The sequence below is a fragment of the Lissotriton helveticus genome, chromosome 8, assembly GCF_964261635.1.
Source record: "Lissotriton helveticus chromosome 8, aLisHel1.1, whole genome shotgun sequence".
Classification (NCBI taxonomy): Eukaryota; Metazoa; Chordata; class Amphibia; order Caudata; family Salamandridae; genus Lissotriton; species Lissotriton helveticus.
Window position 1 is genome coordinate 811,931,701 of NC_136069.1, and position 21,581 is coordinate 811,953,281.

At 41.8% G+C, this 21,581-nt stretch overlaps 1 protein-coding gene across 1 annotated transcript in view; it reads left to right on the forward strand.

Annotated features, from left to right (window-relative positions):
• ITGBL1 (integrin subunit beta like 1) overlaps positions 1 to 17,528 on the forward strand; it is a 1,428,718-nt gene extending 1,411,190 nt beyond the window's left edge. The window contains exons 10-11 of the mRNA XM_078657627.1: positions 12,528 to 12,641; positions 15,708 to 17,528. Of these exons, the coding sequence (XP_078513753.1) occupies positions 12,528 to 12,641; positions 15,708 to 15,799 (206 nt within the window). The 3' untranslated portion in view covers positions 15,800 to 17,528. The remainder of the gene's footprint in view (positions 1 to 12,527; positions 12,642 to 15,707) is intronic.
• The last annotated feature ends 4,053 nt before the right edge of the window (positions 17,529 to 21,581 follow it).

A 21,581-nucleotide genomic window follows, 5' to 3' on the forward strand; every position in this document is an offset into this window, starting at 1 on the left:
AGGGAGGAGGAGACAGAGCGTCGGCCTATTGCACCCAGCCCTCAGTGTTTACGTGCCGTCACCTGTTTGTCTAGGACGCTGGGGTCCGTGAGAAAGAGTGTGGTCGAGCAAGTCCCTGAAGTGAAATATATGAATGAGGCCAGAAATTACATTATTAGCTACGGGAACATCACTTGTCTTTACCTGTGCACCCAGGGTGCTGCACCCCAGCATCTTCCCCCGCACTGTGCTCAATTGTAGGTCTTGCGCACCGAGGCTTCACTGCTCACCTGTCACCATTGGTGTGTCCAACGACGTGTTGGTGCAAGCTCCGAGTCCGGGGTACCTTTGTAGGGTGGGAGAGCAGGTCTCCAGTCGGGGCGGTGTCTTGATATTAAGATGGAAGGCGTCAGAATGTCAAGGGCATCATGATGGGGTGAGCAACCACCCCGCCCATTTTCGGTCAATTCAGTGTCTGAAAAGGGAGAAATAATTTAATGGTGAAAACGTCTGGAGGTAAATGAAGGTTTATTTAAAGCTTAATAAAAAACACCAGTTGAGTGCATCCTTCGTTTTTGAAGTACGATCTACCAACTGTTAGCAGTAATCGTGGTTCAAAGAGGAGTTGGAGTGCACGATAATACACAAGGTTAAATAAAAATATGGTATAACAAGGATTCACATACAAAGGAACAGAGGGCATGCTAGAAGCATAATGTGCGTGTGTAATGTAGTGGCGGAAGCCTGTGTGCATGTACACTTAGTAATGAGCTCACTACAGTGCCCTAAAAGACAACGCCACGTGTCTGTAGGGCAGTGGTGCCCGCTGGCTCAGGCCTACAGTACGGTCCAGCAGGTCCTTAAAATGAGACAGAGATGAGACTGAATCAGGTCAGAGATCACATCATTACGCACCACAACATCGCTTGTTCGGACCTGCGCACTCAGGCTGGTACACCCTACCTCTCCCGCAGCACTGCGCTCTACACGTGTTTGTAGGGTAGGGTTTCCTTCTGATTCAGGCCCTAAGTACAGTCCAGCAGGTCGTGAAAGTTAAAATGAGACAGAGATGTGACTGAATGAGGTCAGATCACATTATTATGGATGGCCATATCTCTTGTTCGCACTTGCGCACCCAGGCTGATGCACCCCAGCCCCTTCCCCCGCACTGTGCTCAATTGTAGGTCCTGGGCACCGAGGCTTCACTGGTCACCTGAAACCATCGGTGTGTCCAACGATGTGCCGGGGCAAGGTCAGAGTCCGGGGTACTTTTGTAGGGTGGGAGAGCAGGCCTCCGGTCGTGGATGGTGTCTTGACACCACGATGGAAGGCGTCAGAATGCCGAGGGCATCATGACGAGGTGAGCACCGACTCCGCCCATTTTCGGTCAATTCAGTGTCTGAAAAGAGAGAAATAATTTAATGGTGGAAACTTCTGGAGGTAAATGAAGGTTTATTTAAAGCTTAATAAAAAACACCAGTTCAGTGCATCCTTCGTTTTTGAAGTACGATCTGCCAACTGTTAGTGGTAATCGTGGTTCAAAGAGGAGTTGGAGTGCATGACAATACACAAGGTTAAATAATAATATGTTATAACAAGGATTCACATACAAAGGAACAGAGCGCATGCTAGAAGCATAATGTGCGTGTGTAATGCAGTGGCGGAAGCCTGTGTGCATGTACACTTAGTAATGAGCTCACTACAGTGCCCTAAAAGCCAACGCCACATGTCTGTAGGGCAGCGCTGCCCACTGGCTCAGGCCTACAGTACGGTCCAGCAGGTCTTTAAAATGAGACAGAGATGTGACTGAATGAGGTCAGAGATCACATCATTACACGCAGCAACATCGCTTGTTCGCACCTGCGCACCTAGGCTGATGCACCCCACACGTCCCACAGCACCGCGCTCAATTGCAGCCCCTGTGCACCCAGGCCCCACTGCTCACCTGCTGTCATTGTTGTGTGTGCAAATACTACGGGCAGCAGTGTTCACAATTCAGTTGTAGTGTTGATTGCAGGATGGTGTACACCTCATGAATACCTTTGGAAACACGACGGGCAGTAGGGTTCACAATTTAGAACCAGGGTTGATCGTCAGGATGGTGTACACCTCATGGAACCCTTTTTTTAATTATGCATTGTGATATGCGAGATGGATGCGGCCATATCACCTGAGGCAGTGTGGAAGAACTGAGACATGTGGCGGCGTCGTTATCCTATTTATACGTACAGAAAGTGGGCTGGGGTTTCGTATGCCAGGTTAGCGAAGGGGTGTGAATAACTGTTCCTGGGATCTGGGTGTTGTTCAGTTCCTGCCTGGCCAGGAAGTGTAGTTATGTGTGTTTCTTTTACAGTTTTGACGTCGCAGAATGCGCAATTTATATTAATGTAGCATGTATCGGGAGGGCGGCAACTATCGCTAATTAGATGCTGTACGAAAAGATTAAATGGCGAACATTAGATGTCATTGTCAAGGTTGTGGATATGTGCAGACACGCATGTCAATGGTGTGTGGTATTATTGAAAGTGTTGCTATCGCAAAGTGTACACATATGAATGTGCTTGGATGGAGGGCGGATCAGCAGTGAGGCTACGCCATACACAGTGATAACGCTCATTAGAGTCAAGCAATGTATGTCAAACGTGATTCTGAAAGTCTCACCTATGACACACTACTATATTGGGAAACCCTGACAACAGAGCGTACAGCACTACAAATCTACACATTACTGTTTGTCACATGTGATCTAGGATGTGCACTCTACCCTTGGGTGATGATACTCCTTAGAGCCACCAGTACCCAGGCCGAAAGGCAGCACAATAATGTGCACACACACACACCAGGGGCATCGTGTAACACAAATTTGTTTTTTGATGTAACGTTTGAGATGCATGGCCATCACACGTGGAAGGCTTATTGTATAGACCATGAATATTGACCAAGATGATGGTTGCATGTTGTGTGTAGTATAAGATATGAGTACACAGAAAAAAAACTTTTCGAAAAAGTTGTTGAAGGTGAAGTGGTGTCTCTCATTAAACGCCGTAGAGAGAATGACTAAAATGGGTGAGGTCGTCCAACTGTTACAATGGGAAATGTTATGAAGCAATCAAATACTTTTTTTAAGGTCACATGACAATCGCGCACCGAGCGTGAAAGAAGGCCGCACCCGACGCGATTTTGAGAAAATATATTTATCATAATATAAGTTTATTACAGTTGGAAATATATAAATGTTTAAAATATTTTAGATTATCGCTTGCTGTCATATACTGTTTAAAGTTATTTACATATACTTTTGAGACAAAAAAAAGGGAATGGCGTAACCGGCGTGACGCAATACGTCTGTGACGTAACACAGGGCCTGGCAGCGTGCACTCGTCGCACACGCAACGCGCAGCGGGCGCGACCCCATATGTACATGCCGTAATGCGTGGCTTTGTACTGCATACCCATCGGATACCAAAGTAGCAGCTGGGGCGACTTCATGCATATATGATGCTCGGCGGAACACGGTGTCACGAACCCGTCGGATACGAAATGCGCATCATTTACGAGTTTAGCAATATGGTGGATCGGATTCGCGTGGTGATTGAGCTTGGTACGCTACCGGTATGGGAGTGCAGTTTTAAAAAAAAAAATAAAAGATACATATTTTTGGGGGAAGGTATAAAACAATACATTGTTTTTAAAGTTAAAAAAAGAAGTATAATAGAGTTCCAAAATATTTAAAAATATAATATAAAAAATATAGGTTTTATAAACATTAAAATATGAAATTAAGATTTAAAAAATCTTTATAATTCACTGAAAAAACCATAGGTTTTACAGACGTTATAGTTAGGAATTAGCATTTAAAAAAACCTTAGAAATTCACAAAAAATAACATAGGTTTCAGGGACGTTATAGTTAGTTGAACATTTGACTCATATAAAACCAGAGAAATTTGTCTGTTATAGTTAGTTGAGCTAACTATAACTTGCTCGCCCGCAATGCACTGGTGATGACGTCACATATTACATCACTCATGACATGGTCAGTGACATCACTGATGATATCACTGATGACATCTCTAATGACATCACTGATGACATCACTGATGACATCAGCCACGTGAAAATCTGATGTATATACTGATGCCCTAATATAAAGTTTGATACACACACTCTAAAATACAGACTACTATTTTTGAAACCACACACATAATAATGCCCGATACTACATACCACCCACTATTTCCTAGGTCTGTACACACATCCAGTCACTTATACATGCTGTTACTCATTAATACAGTACTATAATATGCAATCATACACCTATACATACAGTAACACTCTGATGCTCATCCATAGAGTTACTCACACAGCTAGTCAGTCATGCAAAGAATCAATCACATACCAATTTACTCATGTATACAGTTATACACACCAACTCCGCTATTTATACACACACCACATCCCTTATTTATGCAGATTCTAGCACATACTTAGTGTCTTATACAATCACTGATACAAGCAGACACTCATTTATACACACACTCTTCAAATAACTTACTCTCACGTAGTCATTTATATATTCCAACACTCACATATACTGCCTTAAAACGTATGTAGTTACTTACACATATCCCACTGAGAGATTCATTCACTCCCCAAGACACCCATACACACACAAACTCACCCATACAGCCCTTCCTAGATGGACTTTTGAATCCATACAACCAGTGAATCACCCACTCAGACATCTATGTACAGTCACACACCCTGCCACCCACCCACACAGACACTCAGGCACCCATACAGGTACTCAGAGAACAAATCAATAACCCATATAGACACTCATGTAACTACTCACCAACCCATGCAGCCGCTTACACACCAACTGAGAGACTAATACAGACTTTTACACAGTTTATTCACTAACCCATGCATTCAGTAAGACACGTTCAATCACTCACTTATACAGTTAGTCACGCGCCTACTAAATAATCCATTCAGCCACTTATAAATCCACTCATTCTTCAATACACTTTGGTACAGATATATATGAAAAATATTTAAACTTTCCAGAAACACACATTCACTGGATGATGTCATCAGTGATGTCATTTGAGATGTCATCAGTGATGTCATCAGTGAAGTCACTGACCATGTCATGAGTGATGTAATATGTGACGTCATCACCAGTACATTGCGGGTGCGCGAGTTATAGTTAGCTCAACTAACTATAACAGGGGAATTTCTCTGGTTTTATATGAGTCAAATGTTCAACTAAATATAACGTCCCTGAAACCTATATTTTTTCAGTGAAGTTCTAAGGTTTTTTAAATGCTAATTCCTAACTATAACGTCTGTAAAACCTATGTTTTTTTCAGTGAATATATATATATATATATATACATATATATATATATGAGGCATACAACGTCTTGAACAGCTGTCGAGCAAAGACGAGACGAACCCATGGATGGTGCAAAATTCTTTTATTGGAGCCCAAACACCATATCAACCATGACGCGTTTTAGCCCGCGAAGGGCCTTGATCACATGACGATATATATATATATATATACAGAAATAGACTTCCTTGCCCTATGCAATAATATGTAATAGCTACCTTATAATTCATAACAAGCAAATTAAGCATAAAACAATTAAGTGCAATTAAAAGCAAAGGGGGACTAATTATTATCTTTTGACCATACTGTCAAACGCACTGAGTTAATTGGGACACTTAGCTTCACAGCAAAAGGGGACAGTATAAGACAAACACATCTTTTTCCTGCTCTTCATCATGGATTGCAAATAGCAAGAAGTGGCAAAAACAATATTTTGCCTAGTATCAAATTTCAATAATCGGAGAGCCTCAGTATATTTGCTTACTCCCAAGGTCCGGTACAGCAGCACTAGCCATCTTCTTCTCACTTTCATGTAGGCAGGACAGAAGAAGAGGGCATGCTCTACTGTTTCCTTACTATGGCTGCAAGAGGGGCAAGCCCAACAAGTGGGGTCACCCGATCGAGCCCACTTATTTGTAAAGAAAAAAGTGTGAATGTGCCATAGTGGAATTGGAGGTAGAGCGTATGGACGGCTGCTGGTTCTATTTCATCCATAAACAGCTCCGCCTGGAACTCATCCTTCACCAGAAGGAAATTGTCAGTCAGTGACCCATAGGAAGGATGAGCCCACATCAAACTCAGCTTGTTTATGGACATGGCAGAGGAAGGTACCTCCCAAAGTGATCTATTTCCAGATTTCTTGAGGGTTTCTCTGACGTACTTGAACCACTGGATTTTACTGGAGCCAAGAAGGGCCAAGATCTCTTCCAACCCCTGGTGATAGAACAACAGCTCACGAGTAGTCCAAATCCTCTGCTGGTAGAGAATTTGTTGTGGGCTGATGCCATCAGAAATTGGCTGCCGCCCCAGATAGAGTTTAAGGGAGAGGAGGGAGATACTGACCAGAAGACTCAACAGTCGATGCAGAAAGTGATTGTCCACAACTGATAGGGCGGAGGGGTCCTTTTGGCCCCAAAGCTTGACTCCATATTTGGCAGCACACTGAGCCTGCTGTTTGTAGATTTGTAATGCTGGAAGTATTGGCCAGAAATGAGATCTACAATGCAGTTTGATCAGCTCCCCATCTGTTGCTCTAATTTGAGCCTACACCTGTCCCTGTGGTGGCGCCAGTCTAGCTGCTCGGACAGAGTCAGCCCAAGATATTCAAAGATGTTAACTCGTTCCAGGGGCACACGCCTGAGTCTTGGATTAGACCTGCTTGAGCTGCAGGGACTGAAAACCTTGTATTTAGTTTTAGCCAATTTTATTTCCAACCCCCACCATCTACAAAAGATGTCAAAACTATATATCTCTGCAGCCCCATGGGCAACTTTGAGAGTAACAGGGTATTGTTCACAGACATTAGGGCGGGTGCCTTAATACCAGCCAGACTAGGAGCATTGCCCTTGCATTGGTTCAGATGAGCTACTAGCTCATTAACATAAAGGATGAAAAGTGTTGGGGCAGGAATGCATCCCTGCCTAACCCCTACTGCCTTTTTGTTTCCGCCTCCTGTGAAGAGGCTGATGTGTTTTAAAATGCTTGAGAGTTTAAGCTCAGCTACTGCAATATGCTAAAGCAGGTGATACGTGTGTGGCTCGCATTATATGCCCAATCTATTCTAAATGAGGTATATTATGCAAATCCGGATATGCGCCAAAACCCATGGGTGGCTGCATGGGATCACCCATGCCCCACCCCTGGAATGCCTTCATTGGGGCAACGCAGTGATTTGCTACGCGTTGCTTTCCTCTGGATTTGTCAAGCCACGCAAGGCCACACAAGGTAGCTTGATAAATCAAACGTAAGAGTTGTGTCACTGTTGGGATCCTTTGCGTGGCGCAAGGGCGACTCAACTCCTACATAAATATGCCCCTGTGAAAGACTGTCCTCCCACTTTTGTATTTTCCTGGCTTATTTAGAGTCTGTGAAAGGTGGTCATCCATTTGTCGTGGACATGCTAAATCATCAGCTGCAGCTTTCATTGCCATTTTAGAATGGAATGATAGCACTACCATTTCTTACTTCCCTTCAGCAAAAGAAATTCCGAAGCATATTTTCACCATAGTGTTCCATTAGCGTCCAACTCCAAAACAGGTCGAAAGTCTTCTTTTTATAAAAAAAAAGTATTAGTAGCCATTTAAATAAACATGAAATACGTTGCACAGATTCACTGATAAGAGAATCGATGCAAGGTTTCTCATTAACTAATAAGAATAAGGTAGGAGGATACTATCAAGAGTGTCTGTGCCTGGTTGTGGCGCTTGTGATGTGGGCTTCTGCCCCCTCCAGCTTTCATGGCCATCTACTGCCTGTCACTATTGTCAATCAGATGGGAATTATGCTTGACGCTCAAACGCCTTTTTGCTATCTTATGAAGCAAAGGAAATCATTGATATTATGGCAAGGTGCCTCAGAATTTGGAAGTGACCCCGAGGAAGTGGTCCTCCCCTCTTGGTATGCCAGAGTGATAGAGAATACCGGTAAAAAAGAGATTGCACTTTCCTGTTGTCTCTTTGTCTTGACACACTGGCCAGGCCTCTTGTGAGATCCGCTGTATGCTCCAGCTCCTTTCGAGGACATACTGTGGTTTACATAACTGCTGGATTTTTTCCTAGAGGTAGACAATGTTGTTACACAAGTTAAAACAGGTGTTTTTTTCTATGATGGGCATTCCAAAGGTGTGAGAATGATGCTTGAAGGCCACATATGTTCTCTTTTAAAGTTAGGAAGTGCACTGCAGGAAAATCCAATTGAAAACAAGAAGCTAAAGAAATGTCCAGTTTGTACTTAGTGTAGAAAAAGCACAAACATGAGTTTTGCGTGCTTGCAAAAATGGATATATTACCAAGAAAGAAAGAGAAAAGTGTTGCAGAATAACTGTAATTGTATTTGTATAGCGCTTCCTACACCTGATGAGGCATTGAAGCACTTTTCAGGGAGCAGTACACTACTCCTGAACCCAAAATGGATTAGTATAGGGAAATCTAAGTTGTTCATCCGAGCGGTGGACATGTGAGTCTGTTAGATGGATTGAATAGATAAAGAAGGAATAGAGGAGGGAAGAGTATATAAAGTGTTTTTTGGGAGATCATAGTAGTAAGATGAGGTTTGGGATGCGTCAAATGAGGAATACAGGAGGGAAGAGTCTAAAAAGGGTTAATTGGGGTGATCATAGTAGTAAAATGAGGTTTGGGATGAGTTGAGGTAGAGGATATATTGAGAGAGGTATAGGATGAGCTATAGAGTAGGGCATTGGAGAGAGTTGACGGTCTTCTTTTCTTCTACAGTAGAAATAAAGTAATAAATATATGGATACATAACTACTTAGAAAGGGTATGCATGTATAATTAAAATAATAAAGAGATAAAAAGTTGTATAGTATAAAGTCCCAAATGTGCATGTATGGATAAATAGATAGAAACTCTGACTTTTATTTGTTGCTTACATAAAGTTAATTTATTTTTGTATTTTAATTATTTTTGGGGGGAAATGTAATGTTTTTTGTTTATTTATATTTATTTGATATTTATCTCAATATTTCAATAGTGAAGCACTTATTGTTGCAATTGTTATGATCATGTTTACACATTGTGATAGATAAAATAAAACAGAGAATCATAAGCATCTAATCAAATACCTTACGTAACTGATCACACATTGTGATAGATGAAATAAAAACAGACCCATGAGCATAAAATCAAATAACTAATACGAAAACTATGTAGTAGCCTATATACATGTTGCGTTCCATCCATTTTTAACTGTAAACCCACTTGCCTGAGCATTTGTACAGTTTTATTCACAGTAATCAACATAAAATAAAAGGAATGACCCACTTGTGTTAGTGACTTGCAGAGTGACAGCACCCAGCCTTTGTTAATATACTTGGAAAAAGTCTATGAACCAAATGTATGACCATTCATTTTTGCGAGTCGCAAATTGCGCCAAATTGCGACTCGCAACGTGTGATTCACAAAAATGAATGTACAACAGTGTCTCAGACACTGTTCGCGATTCCTTATGGAGTCACAAATTGCATTTCTCATTAATATTCATAAGGGTGTTGCAATTTGCAACCCCATTGGAAATGGCTCGCACTCACAGGGTTGGTGGCCTGCTGGGCTCCGCAGACCACCATGTCTGTGACTGCTTTTTTAATAAAGCTGTTTTTTTTTAATGCAGCCCGTTTTACTTAAAGGAAAACGGGATGCATTTAAAAAACAGAAAAATTAAACCTTTCTGCTGAATTTTTTAAGGGCACGCAGTGGTCCCTGGTACCACTGCCTGCTCTTAAAAAACATTTTTGCACCCATTCACAAAGGGGAAGGGGTTCCCTAGGGACCCTTTCTCGTTTGCAAGTGACTTACCACCCTTTTGAAAAGGGTGGTAAACTGCGAGTGTTTTGCGACCACAAATGCGGTCGCAAAGCAATCTTACATACCATTTGCACTCGCTATTAGGAAGGGATGCCCTTGATGCGGCCCTTCCTAATAGCAAGTCGCTAACCATATTTTGCAAGTCGCTAATAGGTTAGCGACTCGCAAAATATGGTTTGTACATGGTGCTAACCTTTTTTGTAGTCGCAAACGGGCCGAATTCCCATTTGTGACCGCAAAGAAACGTCGTGCATCTGCCCCTGTGCTTTTCACTATGACTTTATAGAATCAAGGGCCAGATGTAAAAATTGTGGGGCTAGTGATTCCCTAATTGCAATTTTCTGCGAATCACAATTAGAAAATCACTATATCTATTGTATGAAGTCTTTTTAGTTTAAATTAGTGCTATCCAGTGAGTCACAAATTGACCTACCTCATGAATACTAATGAGGTAGGTCGCAATTTGTGACCCACTATGAATCATAGCTGTCACAGGGATGGTGGTCTTCTGCTACAGCAGACCACCAAGTCTGTGATTGCTTTCTAATAAAGTAAACTTTTTCTTTTAATGCAGCCTGTTTCCCTCAAAAAAAGCGGAATGCGATTAAAAAAAGGAAACAAAACTTTAAAGTTTCATTTTTTAAGAGCAGGCAGTTCCTGCTCTTAAAAAATGTTTTTTTACATTCTCAAAGAGGAAAGGGACCCTTCGGAACTCCTTCGCATTTGCAACTGGGTTACCACTTCCTCCGAGGGCTCTGTAAAATATTTATGTTTTGCCCCCTGAATTTGGTTGCAAAACATTAATACATACCACTAAGAATCTGTTATTATTAGGGACTATTTCTAGCAGTGGATCCAAATATAGGGCCTCATTTACTAGGCCTTACTGGCACTTTAGCGCTGCCGGAATGTCACTTTTTTAATGTTCTGGTTGCGCAATGTGCCACGCCATATTTATAAGGTCACTTTATGTGGATTTTCATGGCCTTATAAATATGTGCTCTGTTCACGCAGAAAAACTAATGACAAGGACATCCCATGGGTGTTGTTGTGGGTGATCCAACTCAACATCCATGGAACCTGACACATTCCCAGATTTAAGAGAAACCGTAAACCTGGAAATATGTCAGACCCTAATGCCACCCGAGGGGTGGCGTTAGGGAGGCGCAACAAGGAGAAATGTTTTTACTTCTTCTCGTGCCTTCCTTTTTCAATATGTGCTGATTGATTTTGTGCAGGAAGGTGTCCCTTCCGGCACCAAATCAACCAGCCCCGCAACTCAGGCACCCTTGCATCATGGTGCAAGTGGGCCTGCGTTGGCGCATAGCAGCCCATTGTGCACCGGCGCTGGGGAAAAAGACAGGAATGCGGTGTATCACATAGATACGGCCAGTGCTTAATTTGAGCAGGTGGTTTCTGGTGCTTAGCACCAGCACTTCATCACCTGTTAAGAACACACTCATTTTGCAAGCACGGGGACATTATGTGATTTGCCAAGAATCACAGGATATTGAGCCACACTGAGACTCAAACCTCCTTCCCCAGCTCTGTCCATTAGACCACATCCTCTCGCCACAATAAGTGCTGGGGCTCTCATTAGGAGGCAGCTTACACCAGCCCATTCCTCCTGCTAGCGCTGCCTCCTGAGGAGAGACCCAATACTTACTTTTTTACAAATTAATCACTGGATACGGCGCATTTCGGACCTTTTGTTTTGACGTATGGGAGCGCAGCAAGATTCCTTGCAGCACTGCCCTACGTCAAAACCTCATAATTGAGGCCCGTAGCATTTAGGCTATTAATAGGCAGCCAGGACACCACCCTTCTAGACAACACATGCTTACATGGAGTCGATTCAAAGGAGGTTTTAGCCCATTATACATCAATCAATCAAACAATCAGTGGTTTGTAAAGCTTGCTACTCACCCGCGAGGGTCTCAAGGTGCTGGGGGGGGGGCTCCGATCAGTCGATGAGCCATGCTCTATCGGTTATTCAATGGTTGGAATTAATTACGCACCTCGATTTTTGTATTTTCTAAATACATGTATTGCTCTACTTATTCTTGTACCATTTTGCCATTTTTCCCCCACGCTCTGTGCTTTCCTTATAGAGTGAATTTAATGTTGCTATGTAGAATTAAGAAAGCACTGCCTGTGTTTCGGTTATTATAGAGATACAGGAAATTGACTGAATAATGCTGACATGCCTAAAGCTCTAAAGAAATAGGGTCATTTTTTATTTCCGTAGTCCCAGAGACACCTGTCTGAAAAGGGAATCCTGACTCTGTGAAGACCGGCGACTCTCCCATTCCCATCAATCTTGCGCCGAGCAATACAACATTTTAAATGTGCTGTGGCTTGCGTGTTGCTTTCTCGAGCAAAAAAGGAGCGTCTGATTTTAAATTCTGATGAAACAACATTGTGAAAGGGTGCCATTACGCAGAGGGCCACTTTAAATGCTAAACTTCACCTCGGCGAGAGCCGTGATTGGATAAGCTTTTTTTCCCTTGATTACCTGCTTTCAAGACCCTAGCTTGTGAGAAGCAAACTGCGTATGGTACTAAAATGGCCTAAATCAGGTTTAACTGCTTGCAATGATCTTTGTAATTGCAGGTTCCTGTCACTGCGGAAAGTGCATCTGTTCCCCTCAGGAGTGGTACGTCTCAGGCGAATTCTGCGAATGTGATGACAGAGAATGCGACAAGCACGATGGTCTCATTTGTACAGGTGCAGTATAGATTAGAGATTTCACTTCTCTGAGAGGCGAATTGCATAAATTATCATTATTGGCTGCGCCATGCTGCGGCACTTTCAAAACTCATGGATACGTCATATTTACAACGATATGACGCATCCCTGTGTGTTCCCCTGTGCTGGCACACAATCGTCTGCCATGAGGCACGCAGTCATCCTTGCGCATGGTGCAAGGGTGCCTACGTTGCCGAGAGATTGTTTCTTTGCAGGAAGGTGCAAACAATAAAAAAGAGGTGATTTAAACTTCCTATGTGTGCCGCAGAATGCAGCGCCTATAGAAAGTGGAAAAAGCAAGGAGAAATGTAAACATTACTCCTCGTTGTGCATGGCGTAGTATTCTGACACATTTCCAGGTTTAGGAATTCTTGTAAATCTGGGCATGCTGTAAAATACACAAGGGTTGCGTGGGAACACCCACAGCAACTCCCATGGCACACCCCTATCACGCAAAGTGTTGCATTAGAAGGTGCCATATTTACAAGGATAGAAAAAGCCACACAGGGTGGCTTTACGTGTCCTTCTAAATATGGGCAGGAGGTTGCGCCAGCGGTGCGTCACAAAAAGTGACGCATCAGTGGCACAAGGGGCTTGTAGATAAGCCCCAGTGTCTCTTCACAAGTCTCTTGCTTTCGCTTCCAACCTTCATGAAAAAAAACATATTTTTCTAGGGTTATGGCATAAGGTTGAAGAATTCTCCACTTGATTTGACCGGACTTATTCCACAGAGCATACTAGCGTTGAACGACAACACTAAGGTACCCCAGAGCAGTTTCGAAGGCCTACCTCATTTATATGGTGTGTGGTGGTGCCATCCAAAGGTGCAAAACCCTTTACGAAATGTCATGCACGAGATTGGCATCAATGAAAATGATTACCTCCAGCTGTCAAGAAAGAATCAATTTCTTTGCAGGGTCTTTATTTTAGTTTTATTCAATTCCAGACCAATTATTCCATGGGATGTTTTTCATTTCAACATCATAAGAACATACCTTGTGTTTATTCATTACACATATGTAAACACATTTGTTTTTAAAGTCGAATGTGTATATTAACTTGAGGTAATATACACACACACATCTGCAATATCATCAGGAAAGAGAGAAAATATATATATTTTTTAATTGAGTTAAAATTGAATATTTAATTGTGGCTTGTAAAATGAACTGGCTGCTTTCATTTCAAAGTATTGGAGATTTGTATATCAATTATCTTAATAAAATAATAAGTTTGAGCCAACTGAGAGATGTCTGGTTGCCAGATCAAGAAGCCCATAAAGCACAAGCGTGTTCTAGATTACATACAATGACAGGGCCAACTCTGACCAACCTGACCTTGTCATCCACACTTCCCACAAACTGTTGGTATGAGCCTCGAAATCAGTTTAACCCTTTTAGTAAAGGCCCAATGGAACTGGAGATAAATTCAAGAATGCAGATGTGTGTATCACAATGATGTTTTTCTAAATGACTAGAAAAATTCGAGTCACATAACATACGTGGGACACATCAGCATGATACCAAAACACTTGTTAAATTATTGAACAAACTGTTTACTCACAATTGATTCTTAAAGTATGCAAATACTAGAGAATATCCTTTTTTTTTGTCTTAGGTCTTTTGTTTTGAAAGGGCATTCTCTGCTCCTCAGTTCCCTAAGTAATTATTCTGTCTGCCGAAAAAAAAAGTTCTCAGCAATAGGCTGTGCCTTAGCTAGACCCGGCGGATACAAGGCTGAGAGGAGACAGTATATATTTAAAACAAAAGCAGCTCTACATTATTGTCACACACACTACACAGGTAGTGTGTGAAAGCTGGTAATCAAAAGTACGGAAACAATCCAAAAATCCCTCTTTCCAAAGCCTATGCATGCCATAATAGCAGAGATGTTTTAAGGCATGGGCAAAGTATGCTCTGGCCCAGTGTCCCAGCCTTTCAGGGGCCCCCTAATAGAGCTAACTCTGTTCTGCAGAGAGTCTTGCCTTGATGAACTTGAATAATGCATACACAGATCATTTTAAATAGCGTGTTCCTTTCATTTATTTTTAATGTGGGTGATGTGTGAGTCAATTACACACATTTTGCTGAAAGTTTGTGTTTTTGTTTCATGCAATATCCATAAAAATGTTTTTGGGGATCAAAACAGGACCTCCCATACTAGAAATGTTAGGGTGTCATAGAAATTCATTGCAGTAATTCTAGTGAGCTTCTGCTCTGTTACAATATAGAAAACATGTCAGTATCCCTGAATATTAGATGTAAACACATTTAGAATTTGGACGAGTGTTCCTGTGTACTGCCAGTGACCTGGCCAAAGAGGGCATAAAAGAGATGAAACTGGAACATAAATTCAAAGCTGAACAGGGCCCCCAATGTACGTTTTGCCCATGGCCCCAAAAATCCTTAAGATGTCCATGCATACCCTGAAGTTTGAGTTGAAGTGATAGTGGCTGTTGGCCTCAGCAGCACTAAATGGCATGGTGGGCTTTACCTCAAAGCGCAGTCCCAAATGTCATTCGTGCACCATAAGGCAGCATTTAGGCAGCTATTTTAGATGGCATCTTTTTCCACGGGCTCAATACTTGCACACACACACCCCTCCCATATCCTAATAGCACATATCACCTCAGCAGACTGCCTCTGTCACACAAGTTTTAGGAACGTTTGATGAGGACTCGTTCTGAAGCTGTAGATAATGTGCCCTGCGATTTGCGATCGCGTTATTCAGTGCGGTAGGAACATTTAAGGACGGCTCCATATTATGTTCAAGTAAAAGCAGACTTACGTGCGATAAAAGGCAACATGATTATAGCGTTGGGCACTTTGCTGAGAGCAGGGTTGAAAAGATGCTATTAGTTGTCTGGAGGTCCATATTTCTGGCAGCCGCTTGCTTGGAAATAAAGTGCCCTACACAAAGGGAACACGTGCGCCGCTGCAGCGAGAAGCTTCTGATTACGACCTGCTACCCTCGTTAAGTAAGAGATTTGAATGCACTGCCGTACAATTTGATGGTTATAATTATCCCCTGTTCCCTTTGTTATAGGCAATGGCATATGTAGCTGTGGAAACTGCGACTGCTGGGAAGGATGGAATGGAAATGCTTGTGAGATCTGGCTGGGGACTGAAAATCCTTAAATATAACTAGATACTGCGAGGGACAGAACACTCCTAAATTGTAAACCCCTTGACCAGAGGGAAGCAAGTCCATTCACTCATATGCTGCAACTGGGGTTGCCAATTGGATCACTTCAGATATATGGTATTGTGTGCATCTATCAAGACTCAATGTCTGGACTAGAACAGTTTTTTTTTAAAATAAAGCCTAATAAAGAACACTCTCGCGATACTCTTTAATTGATGTTCTACAGTCTCTTAATCATCACAAGTCCCAACATTGCTTGATCCACCCCATACAGCAGGTGCTGCGGATCACTGATCGAGACTCTTGCTTTACATTGTATCCTGCCTTTGTCATATCCCTCTGCTCACAAAGAAATGTCTAGTATAGTGTTTTTTTTTTCTCTTGCAACTCCCCATGAACCAGAGAGGTTACCTGTTTGACCAACCGCCGAGATTGGTAAATATGATGATTTACTTTTAGGTCAGTGATCTGTGTGAGCCTACGCAAAATTGTTCTGTGGTCTAGACTTCACGCTACAAGTATATATCTTCACACTAGAATGATAGCCCGTTCAACAGTTTACAACAATCAAGAAATTAAGGAACAATTTGCTGGGGTAAAGAATATTGCCATACTGTATTATACCGATGTTCATTTACCGTAAAATTAAAATAAAAAAATGAAATTAGAACATGCCTAACATGGATGACTTACCGTAAAATTAAATTTAAAAATGCAATTAGAAAATTCCTAGCATGGACAGTACGTTTTTGGAATATATAGCATCTTGCAAATCTTCCATATATGTGTGTCCATTCTTTTTTATTAGAAATACACCAAACCTCTACTTTCAGCAAGTTCAGGGTACACTACGACATGACCACAATTTAGAATAGTTCAGTATGCACGAATTTTTAAGTCGTCAGATAAAAAAATATACAAGCGTCTGATGCAACCTAGTGTACACACACATGCATGTACGGAAGCCTGTACACACCTGTGCATAATACCTCTTTATGCTGGCCAGTACGACATTTGTATTTCACCTTGTTTATTATTTAGATATTCTATCATTCCTAAATTATTTATGCAATTCAATCTCTTATTGGACTTTCTCATGTTACATTTTGATAATGAGTGAAAGAATACATTTTGACTCGTTTTGTGAAATGAGGTTTAGGTTCAGCAGCATTAAAAATCCAAAATATAAAACATTGACCAGGATACTTGAGGATGCACTACCGGGAAAGACAGAAGGCAACTGAGCCCATTGAGTTAATTGGTGCAGTGCTGCACTGAGCGATTGTAGATTCTCTGCAATGAGAGTGAACATCTAAAAAATCTTCAGAAAAATTAAGACAAACATATCAACCACTAGATCCACCATTGTATCTGTTCTGATATTCTTTCCTCTTGTCAAAGCAAAATTACACTGTAATAAATAAAAAAAAATAAGAGAAAGATGTATCAATGTGGATTGCTGTTTTGCATTATTTGTGGAAAGCACCTGTGCGTGCTTGTGTACTTCTGGGGGATTTTTAGTTGTATCATATTTTCCCTGTGATTTCTATTATGAACATATAAATGCTCACATCTCGGATTACAGAATCCTTTCTTTTCCACCTCCAAAATTCAAGGTATTGTAAAACAAATAAATGGGTTTATAGACACTTCCTGCTAACAAACATACATGTATGTATTTTTAATTTAGTTTCACTTTAATAAATGTATTTACAGTTGCAATTTCTGTCTTGTGGTATCCATTTTCATGTTTTTGTTTATATTATTTATTTAGGTGATTTAAAAAAATGTTTTTATTCGTTTGATTGTACAGACAAAAAAGGGTATAACGTATGATAACTTCCCACATGACAATGTAGGTGATTTTATATAGCATGGACATGACTTGGAGGCATCTCAGCGTTTTACAGCAGAGCAGTTGCCAAACGATCACAGAAGTACTGTAGAGATACAGCCTAGAAAGAATTTAAAGCAGATAATCAAGAGTAAGAAGTGAGAGATAAGCTGTACACAAGTGCAATTGATAAACACTGCACACAAGTGCAATTCCTAAACAATCAACGCTGGAATTAATTTGAGATACAACATTGAAAAATCATAAGAGAAGACATGTGAGAGCGAGTGGGAGAAAAGGAATTTAACCAAGGGCCTTTCAAAGACAAAGGGCCTGAGATCTTTTTTGAAGGTAGAAACATGTGGTCAAATAGAGAGTCAAAGGGAGAGAGTTCCAAATTCTTGTGGCACTTCATGAGTTGCTTCATGGGTTCATGGGTTGCTCTTGTTTGAAGGTGGAAGCTCCAGGAGAAGGGACAGCACATTGACATTTTCAGTTAGTTATGTGGGCGAAGAGAAGTGCAGCGCCTTGAGTGTGGTGCAGGCAGTTTTAAATTGGACTCTCGCCTTTACAGTAAGTTTCTTATGACCAGTGACAAAGCGGGCAGCAGCATCTAGAACTGCTCTGAATGCACCTAAGTGAAATTTGGTGATGCCTGAAAGGAGTGACATCTCACAATCAAATCTGGAAAGAACCAATGCCTGAATGAATAATTTTAGGTCCTGTTCTGGGATGTGCTGCCAGATCTCCCAGAGCAGTTAAAAGCATCCGTTCTTGGTCATGGCTGTGCTATGACTCTGAAGGTTGAGTCAGCTGTCGATGGTGAAGCCAAGTGACTTGGTATTCTTAACAATAGGGGTTTTGCACTCCAAGATAGGGAGGAATTCCATCCAAAATTGTACAAATAGATTGGCTTTCTTCAGAGACATATGAAGCAATTCTGTTTTTGCAGGGTTTAGTTTAAGGTGGTAATTTGACATCCATGATTGAATTCTTTATCAACGAACTGGATTGGGGGTGATGTCATCAGGGGAAGCGAACCTCAAGTAGATATGGGTAGCATCTGCATACTGGTGAAAAAGGATTCCAGACTTCCTAAGGGTGACACAGGGAGGCTCAAGATTGAGCTTGGATATGGAAGGGGAGAGGATTGAACCTTGGAGGACCCCTTGATGTAGGCTAACTTTCTTCGAGACAGAACTCCCATGTTTTTTACTACTTGAGAGTGGTTCATCAAATAGGAGGTGAACCAGTTAAGGACTATCCCTTCAATTTCTATTTGATTCTTCAGGTTGTTTTTTGGAGCATGGTGGTTGACTGTGTCAAATGCAATGGAGAATAGGGGAGAACAGAAGCCATGAATTTACAATGTCAAGGATGTGGCGAGCATCCTCCACAATCTGCAGAATTGCAGTCTTGGTGCTTTAGCCCCGACTGGAGAGAGTCCAAATGGTTGGTTGCATGGATGTGAGATAACAGTTGGGAGGCAACATAGCTTTCAATCACCTTAAGGGGAAGGTTCAAGACTGGGTGACGTTGTTAAGGTCAATGGAGTACTTTGATTGTTGTTTTAGAAGAGGAGAAGTTTGGCCAATTTTTAGGCAGTCTGAGAACATATCCTATTTGACGAAGGCCTTGACGACCAGTGTGGAGTAGTTGTTTTGCAAGGTCTTTACTGATGGAGCCAGGGATGGAGTCATAGAGATCCTTTGTGGGTTTTTACTTTGGATATGGTTAGCAGTAGGTTTGTCTCTGAAACTGGGGAGAAAGAGAACCAGGGCTGCTGTGCTTTGTAAGATAAAATCTCTTCAGCGTCATCATCAAAGATAGCTGGCAGGGAGATGTTTATATCTTAGTTTTTTTTGCAAAAAAACTCCACTAATTCGCTGCATGTGGCCCCAAAGAACTTAGGTGGTGTACTGAATGAAGGGTGGTTTGTAAGGGCAAGTTACAACAGTTTGATTACTTGAAATAGGAGTTTAGGTCTGTTTTTAGCAGTATCCACGAAAGGTCTGATATGTGATAACTCGACTTAAAGTCTGTGCTCAAGTTTGTGTGTAATGTTTCAGCAATGGGAATGTTGGCTTACTGAATCCCAAGTTAAAAGTGTGGTCTAAACTGAACTGGCCTCCTGCTGTTGAGGTATCCCCTAAGTACATTTGGTGATTTCAGGCTTGACAACTTGAAGTGATTCTCAAGATATAAAGTCACTGAAAAGGGTGCATCCTTCTTCTAAACATAACTATATTTTTCTACTCACCATTTTACTTTGGACCTAGTCGCAAAGTCAAATTCAATTTACCTCACTTATGCCTGCCAGGTAATCATAAAGAGATTCCTGGTAGGCATAAGCTCTTTTACAGGGGTGGGGATCTCCACCATGAGTGTAGATATCGCCGCAGCCATAAATCCCCCATAGGCTGTAGGACTCAGGACATTCTGGGTTTTCCAAGGCGTAGTTAGCTTAACCCCTTGCATGCTCATGACGAGCTACAGTGCTCCTGTGCTCATGACAAGCTGAGCTCGTCATGGCCTTTAGAACGCTCGCACGCTGGGCAATTCCCCTGCTGTGCTGAGCGTTCTAAAGAAACGGGTGTGGTCAAGACGAGGTCAGCTCGTCATGAGCACACGAGCACTGCACTGCATGACGAGCTGAGCTCATCATGAGCACTGAGGTGCTGCGTGCGCCCCCCTCCCCCCAGCACAGCAGGGGAATGTCCGGAGCAGGGAAGGGGTTAAAAAGTGTTTTTAATGTCCAAAAACAAGTATGTTTGTGGGCATGCATAACCTCCTCACATTTTCATTCCAGCCTGAAATAGTAGGATTTTAACTCAAGCCAAGAGCTGGCAAAAATCCATGGTGGATAGGTAAATGAATCTCTAACAAATTTGGTGGGTATGTAGGGGAAATAATTTGTTACGGAGACAAATAATTTCCCAATTAACTCTTTTTTTTTATAAAGTGTATTTGCACCAGGTGTTATATTCCCTTAAATGGAGATCTCTGCAACAGAGAACTTCGTACAGAGGGAATGTTATTCTGATTGGAAAATCAAGTGATTATCAATGGAATCTGAATGTAAAGCTCTTCCAGGACACCATTACATACAGATTTCCAACAGGAGGATGTGAATAGCACAAAGTAGTAAAACTACCCTTTGATATAGCTTTAAATATCCTAGGGCTAGATGTAGGTAAAGCATATTTACCGACCCTTAAATACCGAATTTTACCGATTCGGTATTTAAAAGTCGGTAAATATGAAGGGGGGAGATGTAGGGAAATCCAGATGTTTATTTACCGAATCGGTAAAAGTCGGTATTTACCGATTCGGTAAATACCGACCTGTAATGCTCCATTCATTCCTATGGGCTTTGAAGCCCATAGGAATGAATGGGGCATTACAGGTCGGTATTTACCGATCGGTAAATACAGATTTTTGGCAAGGGTGCAGGGGGTGTCACTTTGACACCCTCTAGCACCCCCAAAAAAGGTTCGGGGGCCATATGGCAGGCATACCTGCCCTAAGGGCAGGTCTGCCTGTCATATGGCACAGGTGTGCATGCGCACATTTGCATGCACACCTGAATCGGTATTTCACCATCAAATTGAATTTGATGGTAAAATACCGATTTCTAAGGCCTTGTGGGACTCATAAGAGTCCCACCTACATATCGATTTTACAGATTCTGTAAATATACCGGTCAGTAAATTTACCGACCGGTATATTTACAGATTCTGTAAAATTACCTATCGGTAAATTTACAGAACGGTAAATTTACCGATTCTGCCCCCTACATCTCAAATGCCTTTTACCGGTCGGTAACGGACGAATTCGGCCGTTACCGACCGGTAAAAGCCTACCTACATCTGGCCCTAAGTGTTATGTTACTACTTTGTGAATAAAACCAAATGATGGGTAGTTGTGGCTGTGGGCACCAT